Source organism: Nelusetta ayraudi, unplaced genomic scaffold (genome assembly GCF_046127955.1).
Source record: "Nelusetta ayraudi isolate G7.1 ecotype Tasmania unplaced genomic scaffold, CSIRO-AGI_Nayr_v1 ptg000238l, whole genome shotgun sequence".
Classification (NCBI taxonomy): Eukaryota; Metazoa; Chordata; class Actinopteri; order Tetraodontiformes; family Monacanthidae; genus Nelusetta; species Nelusetta ayraudi.
Genome location: NW_027466287.1, coordinates 98,296 through 113,066, shown reverse-complemented (window position 1 = coordinate 113,066; position 14,771 = coordinate 98,296). Strand labels below are relative to the sequence as shown.

At 49.4% G+C, this 14,771-nt stretch overlaps 2 protein-coding genes across 2 annotated transcripts; one reads left to right on the top strand and one right to left on the bottom strand.

Annotated features, from left to right (window-relative positions):
• Positions 1-409: 409 nt before the first annotated feature.
• hnrnpub (heterogeneous nuclear ribonucleoprotein Ub) lies at positions 410-8,770 on the top strand. The gene is made up of 14 exons (XM_076016866.1): positions 410-1,071; positions 2,448-2,562; positions 4,579-4,658; positions 4,749-4,888; positions 4,994-5,090; positions 5,429-5,541; positions 5,696-5,959; positions 6,060-6,179; positions 6,268-6,396; positions 6,488-6,656; positions 6,736-7,032; positions 7,207-7,496; positions 7,655-7,795; positions 7,943-8,770. Exons 1-14 carry the CDS (start codon positions 564-566, stop codon positions 7,991-7,993), a joined length of 2,514 nt encoding a protein of 837 aa, XP_075872981.1. The 5' UTR covers positions 410-563; the 3' UTR covers positions 7,994-8,770.
• A 2,818-nt stretch (positions 8,771-11,588) lies between these two features.
• On the bottom strand, positions 11,589-13,981 carry lft1 (lefty1). The gene is made up of 4 exons (XM_076016800.1): positions 13,645-13,981; positions 13,108-13,354; positions 12,719-12,958; positions 11,589-12,049 (listed from the first exon to the last, which is right to left on the bottom strand). Exons 1-4 carry the CDS (start codon positions 13,907-13,909, stop codon positions 11,731-11,733), a joined length of 1,071 nt encoding a protein of 356 aa, XP_075872915.1. The 5' UTR covers positions 13,910-13,981; the 3' UTR covers positions 11,589-11,730.
• Between the last annotated feature and the right edge of the window lie 790 nt (positions 13,982-14,771).

Sequence of the window (14,771 nt, the reverse complement as noted above, 5' to 3'; positions counted from 1 at the left end):
CAATAGCTACTCATCAATCATTTGAAGAATTTCAGAAGTGACCATCAATATAATAACTATTGAATAGATTGCTGTTTCTCTTTTATTTATGTTTACCTTGGCTTCGTATCATGCTCCCTACCCCCCGAAAAAAAACACAACAACAACAACAACCAAAGAGAGATCATACACAGGCATTAAATCAATCACATCAGTCATGTACGTTGTGACTGAAGCCAACGTAGAATCGTGCTTCTCTCTTCTAGGCTTTTTTTTTTTTTTTTCTGTGGCCCCGTCATTACGGCAGTGACAGATGGTTGGCGGGTCCCAAAAAAAACAAACAAAAAAACAGGTTGACGCCGCTTTTAGCGTCATTACGGTAGTGACGTCACCCTGGTCCCCCTCCCCCGCCCACACCGCAGACTGGCGCACTGCTCTTCTGCCGGCGCAAGATTGGTCGAACGGCGTGGGTGCCATTTGGCGCATATTCGAGCTACAGCCGTTAACAAAGAGCGTGTCGTCTTTTATATACGTAAATATATTGAAAATATACGCACGAGATTGTTTGCAACCAAATCGTCACGATGAGCGCAATTAACGTGAAGAAGCTGAAAGTGAACGAGCTCAAGGACGAGCTGAAGAAGCGTAATCTCTCCGACAAGGGGCTCAAGGCCGAGCTGATGGACCGCCTGCAGGCCGCGCTGGACGAGGAGGCCATTTCATCCCCGCTGCTGGACGCCGAGGCGCCGGCGGAGGACGACGAGTTCTCCCAGCCCATCGACCAGGAGGGTATGGGCGAAGAGGAGGAGGGCGACGGGCCACCCGAAGAGAGCATGGAGGCCAACGAGGTAGAAGAAGAAGAAGAAGAAGAGGAAGAAGAAGAGGTGGAGGCGGTGGAGGAGGAGGAGGAGGAAGAAGAAGAAGAGGAGGCAGAAAATGGGGCCGCCGACGACGGCATTGTCGTCGGCGACGACGAGGAGATGGGTGAGGGGGATGAAGACGACGAGATGGACCCGATACTCAAGGGAGATGTGGACGACATGGAGAAAATCGACGCCGAGGACGGTGAGCCCGGAGACCAGGCTGCTGCCGGTAAGTGGGCCGTGTTTGAAATAAATCTGGCTGGATTGACTGTGGCTGGGTGTTGGGGATTTTTTTTTTTTTTTCTCCCCTTCAAATTTTTTTGGTTTGCAATAGCGCGTAACATATCCGCGGGAGGTTGGAATGGGAACGTTTTTTTGTTTTGTTTTGTTTTGTTTTTTTTTGAATTGGTGACCGCTCGAACCAGCGTCCATGTTGAACTCGTATAACGCCACTGCGTCAGGCTAGCCAGCGTTAGCCGCTTTGAGCTAATTGCAAGGATAGAAACGGTCGCCGTTTAGGTCGGGTAGTTGCCGTCGCCACGCCATTTTCTTTAGCATAGGCCGCCAACGTTCGCTTCACCACAATTGCGTATTAACACGGGTAGAAGGCTTGCGAAATGTACGTTTCCAAAGCGTGGGGGCGAGAAAACGGATCGAAACTGGCGCTACTTTGACTTTCGTTTCGCCTGGTTGCTATGTTAGCATGCCGGCTAACGTCATTTTTCTTTGTGTTTTCTGTGGCAGCGAAGTAACAACTGGCACCGACCGGTGTGCTAGTTTAGTGCTTTCCGGCAGGGGGTTTATCCGGGGTTCGAAATATTAGCCTATTAGCCCATCTTACGAATTAAAACGCCGTAAACATTAAACATTCTAAATCAAAAGGTTATGCGAAAAATGCGTCGCTGCTAACTGCTAATCCCACGGCGGCTTTTATCTGTCGATTGGAATTCTAATAAGGGCGTGTAGTACAGGTGGGTTGCTTTTTCTGTTGCGTTAGCTGTAAACTTTGGACAATTGGAACGTCTTAACCTGTGCATTCATCTCAACCAGGACAGTCATCTTCTTTTGGAACAACTTTAACGCGTGATGCATTGTGTAAATGATTAAAATGTAGAAAGAAATTGAGTTTTAAACCGTTAAAGCCACTATGAATAAGGGGCCGTCAGTCTAAATATAATGTAGGCTCCCCCATCTGTCCCTGCATGATGCATTTGTCCCAGACCTCAGAAGATATACCTTATTTGATAGTCATGCTTATGAACTACTGATTGAACTATTTGGGGGCCCTCTACTGTAGGCTTCTTATTACAGAGACTTGTTTAATTAATAATGCCCCAGCATACTCTGTTACTTCTGTTCACTATACATTTTTCATTTGGACCAGCTTACATTGTAACTTCTTATCTGGTCATGCAGTATGATGATTGTGTTGTTTTATTTCAAGTGTAATCGTGAGGTGTTGCCTCCCGAGTTATCTTTGATTGATGGTCGACCAATGTAACTAACTGCACGGGCTCTGTGGGCCTGAACCCCACTGCAGGTCCGACCTTTCTCTCACTTTAAAAAAGGAGCACCTCATTCTATATCTTTGTTCTATTTTCAAAGGGGATGCGGACAAAGACACGAATGCTGATCAGAAGAATAAGAAGGGTGTTAAGAGACGCCGGGAGGAACATGGAAGGGGCTACTTTGAATTTATTGAAGAGAACAAATACAGCTGGTAAGGATGGGACAGAGCCAAATGGCCTTCAGCATCCCTGAAGCGCCATCCATAGCTTTGTTGAACTGTATTGGCTTAAATGCCAATGCACATAAATCTATAGAGACGAAAACCCTCATTTCTCAAGCATATTATTTATTTCTAACTTAACTTTCACACACCTGTCTGGAGGGTCATCCCTGAGTATTTCAAAGAACCTTACCATTGATCTTTCTACAGTGCCCGCTCACATTTTGTGTCTTTCTAAGTGACCTGCATTCTGTAGCAGAAATGAAACTTATCAAGTCCTCGGGCCTCTCACATCTGTTCCTCATGCCACTATTGTTGCTGCAAAGCCCATTGTGTCCTCAAGGTAAAAAAAAACCAAAAAAAAAAACCAAACAAACAACAACAACAAAACAATCAAGGCTGCACAAAGAGAACCAAACCCTGAAGAAAGTAGCAGCTGTACCTTTTTTTTTTCTCTTTCTTTCTCTCTCTCTCTCTCTAATTTGGTGGGGAGGCCGGGTGGGAATAGCTGTGAGGCGTGGGAGGAGGGGGGGTCCATTGCTGCAGGGTAGAAAAAAAAAACAATTCCCAAAGTGTTTGGAACGTCCACGGAGGAGCTCGCTGTCGACCGTCCATCATTTTTTTGCCTCAAATAGCTTCTCTTTTTTTTCCATTTTACTTGGTTGTATGACGTCAAGATGCTGCTTCTGTCTCATGTTTCAAGTCTCGTCTTGTGTCTTTATCATGAGTGTGTGCGCGTGCGTGTATGTATGTATGTATGTATGTGCGTGCGCATGGTTTTCCTACACATGGAATCACGCATGGTGTGTATGGTGTTGGTGAGTGTGTTTGCGTACATCTACCTTCCTCCTAGTCGGTGTGTTTTTTTTGTTTTCATTCTCCAAAAATAAAAAGAACAGCTTCAGGAGCCCCTCCCCCACATCCGAGAAGGTCTCGATTGAGCCACTGCTATCACGACAGCTTTTTTTTTTTTTTTTTTTTTAAACTAAGAATTTTCAAGTCTATAATATTTTTTTCCTTGGTTGCCACTTTTTTTTTCTCTCCCCCCCCCCTCAACAATTGTGTGCCCAACACATGTAGCGGCATTGGCCCCCGTAGAGCAACTCCCAGCACGTGGCCTTCCTGGTTGATTGCATTCACCATATGGCCCAACTTTGGCACCGTCTCCCCCCCCCAGCCAGAGCCCTCAACACGAGCATGGCGCTGTAAGGCCAAATAAAAGCAGCGAGGTTAACGGGTGCTTCAAGAGATGCCAGAGGATTGACGAGAAAGAACGCAGCTCCACAGCCCAACTGTTTGTGTTTCCCCCCCCTCTCTCTCTCTCACTCCATCACACAATAACCCTGTGTACTTGGATTGTCGACCCGAGGAGGCTTACAGACGCACGACACTGAGTAGAATTCCAGACTCGCACGTCTGAGTTTTAAGCTGCAGACTTGGTAAGTTGCTGTAGCCCAACACGGTGTCGGCGTCTCATTCCCCAGCGGCTTAGCGCGGAAATAATTCATACGACGCTGCAAACGGAGCTGCCCGTGACCCCCTTTAAGATTGAAGACGCCACACATTGGAGCTAAATATACCCGTGCCCCTTTGCACGGATCTGATTCTCCCAAAGCCGTGCCGTAAAATAAACAGCCCGTAGCTTCCAGGTCAGCCAACGGCGCTCTCGCTCTCAGCATGTCATGTAAGGTCCAGCCAAGGTGCTCTGTTCTCTCTGTATCTCATGTTTTTAGATGTCACTGGGACCCCGCGAGGTAAGTGACCAGACGGCAGCTCAGCTGAGCATCCAGAGTGTTTGGAGGCTCGCTGGCCTGACATCTTCTCTGTTACAACCAACCCCCACCCCCCCCACCCCCACCCCCTCAGTCTGTCTTTGTACTTCTCTCCCTCCCTCCTTCCCCCCCCCACTGAAAATATTATTCAGCAAGCGGTGACCAAGACCTTTGCTGCATGTTCCATGAGTTCACAGTACTGCAGGGATCTTCTAACGGGCTGCTGTCTTCTCAGGGCCTCCTATAAGTCTCCAGTTCCCCCTCTGGAGGAGGAAGACGAGGACATTGACGAAACAAAAGTCTGCTTGGACGCCTGTAAGTGGGACCTGTTGACGTCGACCTGAACGCCATTTGTGGTGCGCTGTGACGATTGGTTGCTGACCTGTCACTGCTTCTGTCCCTCAGACAACTGCGACCTGCACTTTAAGGTGTCTCGCGACCGTTACAGTGCCTCGTCTCTCACCATGGAGAGCTTTGCTTACCTGTGGTCCGGAGGCAAGGCCACCTATGGTGTGAGCCAAGGCAAAGCCTGCTTTGAGATGAAGGTGATCTCACGCGCACCATCACTGATGGGATGTTTTTATTCTTCATGAAAGATAAAAACACGTCTGACGCAAGTTTCCTGCTTTTTTTTTTTTTGTTTCTTCCAGATTACGGAGAAAATCACAGTGAAGCACATTTCCAAGAACATGGAGATTCACGACGTGCAGGTCGGCTGGTCGCCGGCCACTGGCAGCCTGCTGCTCGGTGAGGGTCGCCCCCCCTTCAGCGTCGCACTCTCTGCTGTCGGGCCGGTCAGCTGTGTCCGCAGCCACGGCCGCAACTTTCCTCTGGCCGACTCGGCGCAATTTACACTTGATTGATCTGTTTAAACCAACCCTAGTATGTGTGTGTGCAGAAAGTCACAAAATGAGTGCAATAAAGAGCCCTCTAGTGGTTTAACAGTAGCACAACAGGCCAGTAAGATGGCAGTCGCGGTAGCAGGTGTCTGCTCCCTGAAGATGATTACAGCCCTGGTGTTGGAGATGTTGGTCACGTTAATGATGCTGCCTCCTCATGAGTTTGGTTTCTGTGGTGGCGCCCAGGTGAGGAGGAGCTCTCCTTTGCCTACTCTGGAAAAGGCAAGAAGACCACCAACTGTGTGACGGAGGACTATGGAGAAACCTTTGATGAGAACGACGTCGTCTGCTGCCTGATTGTAAGGAGCCAAATTTCATTGTTTATGTACTTTTCAGTGTCAACGAGGTCTCCTTTAATTTAATGAATCTGCACAACACAAGTTCTGTTTAAATTGTCTTCTTCCTCTGGTATATTTTTCTCTGACGCCGTCGCTCTCTGCTCCTCTCACTCAGGACTTTGAGGGCGACGAGGTCGTCATGTCCTTCTCCAAGAACGGAGCCGAGCCCACCGAGGCCTTCCGCATCAGCAAGGAGAGCCTGAACGGCCAGGCGCTCTTCCCCCACATCATCTGCCACAACTGCGCCGTGGAGTTCAACTTTGGCCAGCTGGAGACGCCGTACTTCCCCCAGCCTCAGGGCTACACCTTCCTGCAGCAGATCCCCGTGGAGGAGCGCGTGCGGGGCCTGAAGGGGCCGCAGACCAAGGCCGACTGCGAGGTAAAACACCACTTATGCTCCTCATTCAGGTCATAAATGCTCCTTTAGAGTGGGAACTTGACTGAACGCTCTCATTGTGTGTGTGTGTGTGTGTGTGTAGATCATCGTGATGGTCGGCCTGCCAGGCGCAGGTAAGACCACCTGGGTGAAGAACTTTGTCCAGGAGAACCCTGGGAAGTACTACATCCTGGGCAGCGACACCATTGTGGAGAAGATGATGGTCAGTAGCCAAACTCCTTCATTCCTCTCTTCTCTCCTGTCAGTTATTCCCCCATTGAGTCGTTGACAACGTGCTTTGTTCTTCGCAGATCAACAGCCTGAAGCGCCAGTCCAAGGACATCAGCAAGCTGTCCACCATCTCCCAGCGCGCTCCGCTCTTCCTGGGCAAGTTCATCGAGATCGCCGCCCGCAAGAAGAGGAACTACATCCTGGACCATGTAGGTGTCTGGTCACCAGCAAGCTGCAGCAGTTGCTGTTTTCTTTTGTTGTTCACGTTCCTTCAATCCTTCCTTCCCTCCCTCCTTGCAGACCAACCTGTCCGCCCCCGGCCAGAAGAGGAAGATGTGCTTGTTTGCCGGCTTCCAGCGCAAGGCCGTGGTGGTCTGCCCGTCCGACGAGGACTTCAAGCAGCGAGCGCAGCAGAAGGTGGAGAGGGACGGGAAGGAAGTGCCCGAGCACGCCATCCTGAAAATGAAAGGTACGAAGAAGAAGAAATCTGATTCCGACTTTGAAGTCTCGTCGTTGCCTCCCGCTTCACGTTCCTTCCTCCTCCTCAGGGTTCTTCTCGCTGCCCGATGAGGGCGAGAGCTTCAGCGAGGTCACCTACGCCGAGTTGCCGAAGGAGGAGGCGACCAAGCTGCTGGAGCAGTACAAGGAGGAGAGCAAGACGGCGCTGCCGGCCGAGAAGAAGGCCAACCAGGGCAGCACCACGCCCAAGAGGGGCGGCGGCGGCATGCGTGGCGGCGGCGGCGGCCGTGGCGGCAAGAACCAGTTCGGACGCGGCGGCGGCGGCGGACCCGGCCAGAGGGGGGGCGGCCGCGGAGGCTTCCAGAACCGAGGCAACTTCAGAGGAGGTGCGAGCGGAGCGTCTTGCTGAGCGTGTCGTGATCTCTCGGTGTTCTCACTCACTGTTCTCCCACAGCACAGCACCAATTCTCATTGACACGGACCACCTGGACCACGGCTCAATAGATCAACACTGTTCTAGCTGATACTGACTGTGTTCCGCTGTGTGTCTCGCCCGGCAGCTCCGGGTCCTCGCGGCGGCTTCCTCCGCCCGCCACGCGGCTTCCTGCCCCCCCCTCCCTTCAGGGGCGGCTTCCACAACCGCGGCAACTTCAGCCGGGGTGGTGGCGGCGGCGGCGGCGGACCCCTGCCCAGCCTGGGAGGCTCCCCCAGGTCCGGACCAATGAGGGGCAACATGGGCCACAGGGGCGGCGGGCCCATGAACCGCGGCGGCCCGTCACAGAGAGGAAACATGAGCCGAGGAGGCGGAGCCAACATGAGCCGCGGCGGCAACAGAGGGCATCCCGGTCAGGTGGGCGGCTCTCTGTGTGTGTTTGTTTCTTTCCAACCCTCCCAGCTGCCAAGAAGAACCTTGGAAAAGGGAACCCCTGCGTTTATCATCCCGTCTTTACCTTTGACCTGGGCCTCCTCACCCGGTTCCTCCCTCACTCCCTCTGTCTCCCCCTGCAGTTCCACCAGAGAGGCGGCAACCGCGGCAACTTTGGCAACAAGAACGGCAACTTCAGCCACAACAGGAACAGCGGCAACTTTGGCGGCAACAGGAACGGCATGGACAAGGCCCAGTCCTTCAACCAGAGCTGGCAGCAAGGGGTCAGTGGTGGCGCATTTCACTCTTGTATTGGATTCTTTTGATAGGTTCCTACAATGGAGAGTGATGGGAGTTAAACAGTGGTGTAACATGTAACTCTATTGGAACAGAGGGAGCCTGACGTGTTGTTGTTGTTGTGTCCTGTGCAGTTCTGGAACAACAAGCCGTGGAGCCAGCAGTACCACCCCGGATATTACTGAGACTGTAGTTGTAAAGGACTGGTGGCCGACACTGAGAACCCACCGCTAGCCACGGAACGCCACTTCACCGACCGACCCCTCCCCCCCCCCTCCTCCGACCACTCCTCCGACCGGCTTTATGATCTTTTGTTCTTGTCAAAAACCCGTTTTAAATAATCATGACAAAAAAAAAAATAATAAACTCCCACCCAGATTGTGACGTAACAACATTCCACATGGAAGAGACCAGACGGACGATTCATCCGAGCTTTTCTATTCCTGCTGCGTGCCGTGGGTTCGGTCTCAGCCAGCCGTCTGCTTGTTTTTTTTCCGTTGTTGGTGTATATTTCTTGTTTTTCACCACTTTTAAATGACATGCTTTTAAAGAAATTCATATTTGTGATATCAGGAACCAGTCTGACGGTCTGGTGAACATTTTGTTTTGGGGTTTTTTGTTTTTGTTCATCAGGGTTGTGCATTTTTATCTGTGCTGTGGTTTTTCATCCCCTGCCCCACCCCACCCCCCACCCCACCCCACCCCCGCCATTCTTTTTTTTTTATCCAAATTGTAAATATGATTTGTTTTGTGTAGATTGTATGCAAACTGAAGAAACGCAGATGAGATGCGTGTAGTCGATCTGATGTTAGACTGTGTGCGCTGCTTACGGCAGATGAATTGAGCGCAATTTTCTTTTTTTCTTTTTTTTTAAATTTTCATTTGTTTGTTTCCCAGCATCTAATCTGTACCCTCACCCTCCATAGACGTACAATAAACAATATGTTGGCTTTTATACATTATTCCTGGCTATGACTTTTGATTGAGTTCAAAGGTGTGTAAACGACCTTTGAGTGGGCGACGTCCTCTGAAAGGACCGCTGGCCCTAGTTTACACCACGTCTGTCAAGTATCCCATCTGATGAGTCATGTACTGTCCCTTTGACTGCTCCAACGTATATTTAAAGCTTGAGAAAAGCATTATAGTCTTTTTATTATTATTCTTAATTTTCCTTTTTTTTTTCAAATTTGAGACTAGTTCATTTTTTAAAATCAAGTTGAGACCTAGATCTCCCCAAGTTTTGTCCCTTAGATGTATGAAAGTATTTATTCTGTCAAATGCCACTGTTTTTTCTTGTTTTTAATTGATGCCACTGTTTGTTTGTTTTTTCCTTAAAAGAACAATTTTTTTCCCCCTCCCCTAATTCTCATTTAGCACAAATGAGTAACAGACGATTGGTCCTGTTATCACCAGCAAACACAGGTGGCGCCACAGTGTCATTGAACTCACGCCGCTGTTAGGAAGAGGTCAGAACTATAAAAAATAAAATAAACAGCGAGACTTTATATCCACTTTAATTTTATTTGCAGGATTGTGGCCCAGAAGTGAATCGGCAGCTCTCCTAGCAGCCGCTCACCAAGGCTCGCGACGGCAAATCAAATAACCCTCTTTTTATTTGTGTGGTTTACCATTGTGATACTGAAAAAGAAACTGTAAATACTCCTATAACTGTATTGTGATCTGAGAAGTGTTACTTTGCCTGATTACTGCTGTGTGATCAGTTGCGAGCTCTTTCTTGAACGCCTTGGGGGGAGTTGGCGTTCTGTTTTATCATTTTACCCGATGCATCGACTTGGCAGAACTTGGCGAGCTGCGTGTCGGCGGTTTAATCTTTCTCAGTACAACAGACACTATATTTTCTATCATGCGTTTTGTTGCAGATTGTATATCGGGTTTCCTCTAGGGTCAAACTAACAATGCAAAGAAGCGTCTTTTACTATCGGGACAGGTGTTACTTTGACATTTGTGTTTTAAAATCGGGGATTGTATTTTTCCTCTTTTTTTTTTTTTTTTTTTTAAAGATAATGTCTCAACTCTTAATAAAGTTAAAATGAAACTGTTTACAGTGGCCTTGTGTTTCGTCTGTCGTCTTGGACACAGTAGACGACCACATCGTCTGCGTACTTGCAAACTTTGTTGCTGCTAGGTGAAGTCTGCTGCGTGCTGCTGCTGTTCAGTTCAAGTCCTTCATTTCATCCCTGTGGTTTATTCAACTCTGGAGGGTGATTATGTGTCTGAACTGCAGAAAAAAAGCGCATTCAAGTAGAAATACATGTGGTTAAACTGAAATTACTGCTTGAGTAATCGTCAATCGATACAGACAGACAGCACCCCCACAAGCATCCGTGATAATTCATGCACGTTTGGCGAAACCCGGCATTATCGGGTTTTCATTATCGGAGGAAAAACCCTCAACGATGCGTACAGAGTCAGACAGTACAGAAAATGCAAATATCGGGTCGATATCGGGCCGATATTATCGGACCTCCCTAACCTTAACGCTATCGCAGACCTTGACGTGATTCCCTGACTCACTACCTGCCTTTCTTTGTCCGAGGCAAATGTTGGGAATCAACAACCTCTGACCCCCCCCAAAAAAAACAGCTGGTCGCCTTCTGCAGGGAGTGGTGGGGGGGGCACGTTTACCTCCATCAGCAGCATATTAGCGAATGACAAGACCCCCCACTCAGACGGCAAACAGCGCATTAGGTGCTGTCCCTGATTCTGATTCCCTGAGTCAGTCTGATGTAAATACGAGGGGCCACGAGCGCCGCCAGACTCGACCCTAATGTGAATTGAGCCGCTGTTTCTCAGCGTGTGGCCGTGTAGCTCCATCCCACCTGCGAAAACAAAGCATCGCGGGTAGGTAGGCCCGGTGCGGCCATTGTCGGAGGGATTCGGTGGGGGGTGGGGGGTGGGGGGTAGCCTACGAAATGTATACGTCATTAGTCAAATTATTTGCTCGGCGTCACAGTTTCCTATGCGGGTCAACAAGGCGGGCGGCGGGTGGTCGGCCTGCATGACAATGGCAGCCCACGCATGCGAATGGGAGCCAGACGATCCGCAGTGGCTGCGTTTCCATGACAGTTTTTTTGCAAAATAAAAGCGATATTTCTAAAATTTCGACAAAGTAAAATTGCAATTTGCAGGCGTTTCCATTGCATGGTGTGAAGCGCATGAGCCGTAATTCCCGTCAAATCTCGAATTACGTTTGCTTTTGATTGTTTGCATTTGTTTTGCTGTCCAGAGTGGTTGTTATATGTTTCTCTTTGATTACTTACTATCTCCTCCTCTGTCCAATCATAACGCGCCATTTTCACTTGACGTGAACTGGTCACGTCTGCTGACGTGGAAATGCAAAAAAAAAGTGTTTCCACGACACTTTGGCGACGCGCCTCGATATGGATACGTGTGGGAAAAACCACCTCATGAGAGCATCAAAACCTTTCAGCCGTATGTGAGAGATTTTTGGAAGTTCGGTCATGGAAACGCAGCAAGAGACTGCAGGGCAAGAGGTTGAACAGAGGCCGCTTGATGTGAGACAAAAATATTTTATTTTCCTTTTCTACACATAAACTCATCCAGACTATGTACAAGCATCGTTGAAAATATAAAAGAAAACATCAAACAGAGAAGTCGAGCGCTGGCCGGCTGCAGCCAGAGGCCCAAAGTCAAGATATATATAAAAAACAAGATTTACAAAATAGAGTTTTGCTTTTGTTTTAAAAAAAAGAAAAGTGCTTGTGAGGGGAGGGTTGTTTTTTCTCTTTTTTTTCTTTCTGTGTTCGTGATACTCCCCGTGACATGTCCATTTAAATAGGAAGTACTTCTTGTGCCACTCTTTAAATACAACAACACAACAATCGTGACCACTGTGACGCTCCTGCAAAACGAAGGAGGACCTTCTTTCCCCCGGGACCTTTCAGACGATGGAGACGTTGTCCATGGTGCAGGCGCACCTCTCCACGATCATGTTGGGGAACTCGGCCACCTCGATCTCCGTGTACTCGCCCTTCTTCACCAGGTACATGATGGGCAGCGGGGCGCTCTCGGACACCGTGCACCGCCTCTCGCCGTAGCCGTAGTTGCGCTTGGGCTGCCTGCAGCTCCCAGTGCACCTGAAGGCCTGGTAGCCGGCCGGCTCGATGATCCAGTACTGGGTCCAGGTGAGGGCGCGGAAGTTGATGAAGTACTGCTCCCTGCAGCAGGTGTCCTTGTTCTGGTTGCAGTCGCCTCGAGAACTGATGGGCGGAGCACAGGAGAGGGTGAGGACGCTTAGATCGTTTAAGTCAAGGCAGGGCAGCTCAGTTTGCTTTAGACGATTAAAAGACAAAGAACAAAGTCTTCAAAGACTGTAAGATGATAAAATAAGAGAAGAAGACGAATAAAAGCACTCAATCATAAACATAACAAAAAAACTACGAGTCTTTAACCTGGATTTAAAAACTGACTTTGCTTCTGTTGGCCGCGGCTTCTACTTCTGTGCAGCATAACAGCTAAATGCTGCTCCACCGTGTTAAGTTTGAGCTGTGGCCTGAGGCTACAGGGCTCACACAGAGTCCGACTGGGTTTATATTCCATGAGCATTTCATTCATGTGTTCTGGACCTACACCATTAAGGCACTTATAGACCAGTGGCAGAACTTAAAAGTCTATTCTTTAGCTGAGTTAAGGTGACGTGGATAATATCTTAGCAAAAAAAAAAAAAGAAAAAGGAAAAGGTTCTACTACTGGTCTCCAGTGGGGGAACATTTGTCGCCACCTTGTGTCAAAAAAAGAACAAACAATTCACCCGTGGATGTAAAAAAAAACAAAACAAAACAAAAAACCCAATTACACTAATGAGGATATGGGCCTAATTGTCACGCGGATACAATCTCCCTGTATATCAAAAGGACGGCGCCCCTTACCCGTAGTCTTCGAGGTTGAGTGTGTAGAGGACGAGCTCGGGCTTCCCCAAGGTGTTGTCCGTCTGCTCCTGGGTGGTAAAGCGCACACTCTTGGCCATCTCTGCCGCGTAGCTGCCGGGTCTCTCGCCCTCGATCCACACCTCCAGGTGCATAGGTGTCTTCCGCGCGCCCTTGGACCAATAGTGCACCGCCTGGGTCACATCAAAGCTCTTCCAGCCAGTCTCGTGAATGGGGATCAACCTGTGAAGGGGGGGGCGGGGCAGACAAAAGTAGGGGTGGGGGGGTGGGGATTAATTCAAAACTCTACCGGTTGGATTTATGTTTTTGAAGTCTGCTTTCTGAAACAATTATTATTATTATTGTTATTTTTTAACGAATTGATTGCTCACCGTGAGTCGACCAGCGACGTGCGGTTGGAGCCGTCGGCCATCACCTCCACCCAGTAGACGCTGACGCGCGCGTTGCTGACGGGCCGGTGGCTCCTCTTCTCCAGGGCGAAGCGCTTGTGGTGGGAGGAGCGCTGGTAGAGCTTCAGCTCCGCCATGGTCACCTCAGTGTTATCCGGGATTCTCGCCTCCATGTCGAACACCACGCGATGCCGAGTGGTGTCGGAATACACATACTCCCCGGAGATATCTGCGTGGCGCGCGGGAAAGAGAGCGAAGACGAGGGGGGTTAATTACAGTGAATGAAGAGTAGGAGGGGGAGAAAAAAAATTGAGCATTTCTTCATGGGCCAAAAATTCGGTGCGTAAAATTCTCCTGCAACTTTACGCATGAATGACAAACGCTTTTGTTGAGTTCATCACACACGTCAGCAGACTTTCACTAGAGGCCCGAACGTGTCAATAATAGACTGAGGTGATTTTCATGGAATGACAAATAATAAATTATTATGAACTTCTTTTTTTTTTTTTTTATTCTTACCTGCATTGCCGGGGATTCCCCTCAGGATTCCCGCCAGGCTGGGCAGCGACCTGCGCCTCCTGCTGTGGTGCAGCTTCAGCATGGACAGGTACTTGTTTCTGATGTGCGCCGGAACCACCAGGTTCTCCAAATCCCTCTTGTGGATCTTGGGCACCTCGTCCAGCCCGAGCTTCTGCAGCAGCGCGTCCTTCATATCCTGGTGCGTGAAGGCGCCGCCGAGCGCCACCAGAGCGGCGCACAGGACGCAAACGCGGAGGAAATCCATGAGTTTACAGGAGGGGAACAAACACTGAGCGAAGTGAGCAGCAGCAGCAGCAGCAGGAGACAGACTGGCCCTCTCACGCTCCCCGGGGCCCTTATATATATTGTTGCGGCCCTCCCAGTCGTTCGCACGTTGTTTATGGGGGGTAGGGAGAGCTTATCAGAACAAAGGTGCGACCATACAGCCCCATCCCAAACAGGATATCTAAGTGGCCATACTTCAAACAGGAACAATTAGACTCGAGTGCCATCCGTATTGTTGCCATATAGGTCCACTAAAACTATGCTTGCTGTTTGATGCAAGCCTTTAAATCAGACGGTCATCAAGCAATCTGCTGTAGACTTGCGTGCGTCTTTGTTGTCTGACAGGGCTGAAACAAAATGCTGAGCTTCAGAGAAACATGAAAAATGAGTCCATTTTGCTTTGATTTTAAATCGCTAACAAAGCTGAATAAAGACTAATTGTGCTTATGTGACAGTGGTTTCCACCACCCTGGTGTGTGTCCCCTGCTGCCGCTGCTGGTGCTACACATGCGTCCCAGACAGACATCTCTTGACCCTGTGAACCTCCAGCGGCCCCCTCTTCACTAGCACCCTTGTCTGCACACACTGGCCACACTGGGACGCGTACATTCCTCTGGACGATGTCAGGCCTGGGCCAGTCTGGCAGCAGTCTGTCACACAGACTAAAGGGTGGGAGCGCTGGAGGGGAGGGGAGGGGGTGCAGATGAGGAGATGAACTTAATAAAGAAAAAGAAGCAACAACTGCTTCAATCTGTGCAGTTTGGTGGTGCAGTGGAGCCCAGAAGCAGTGCAGAGCTGGGAGGAACTGCAGAGCGGAGGGCTTGAGGGGGTGGGGGGTGGGG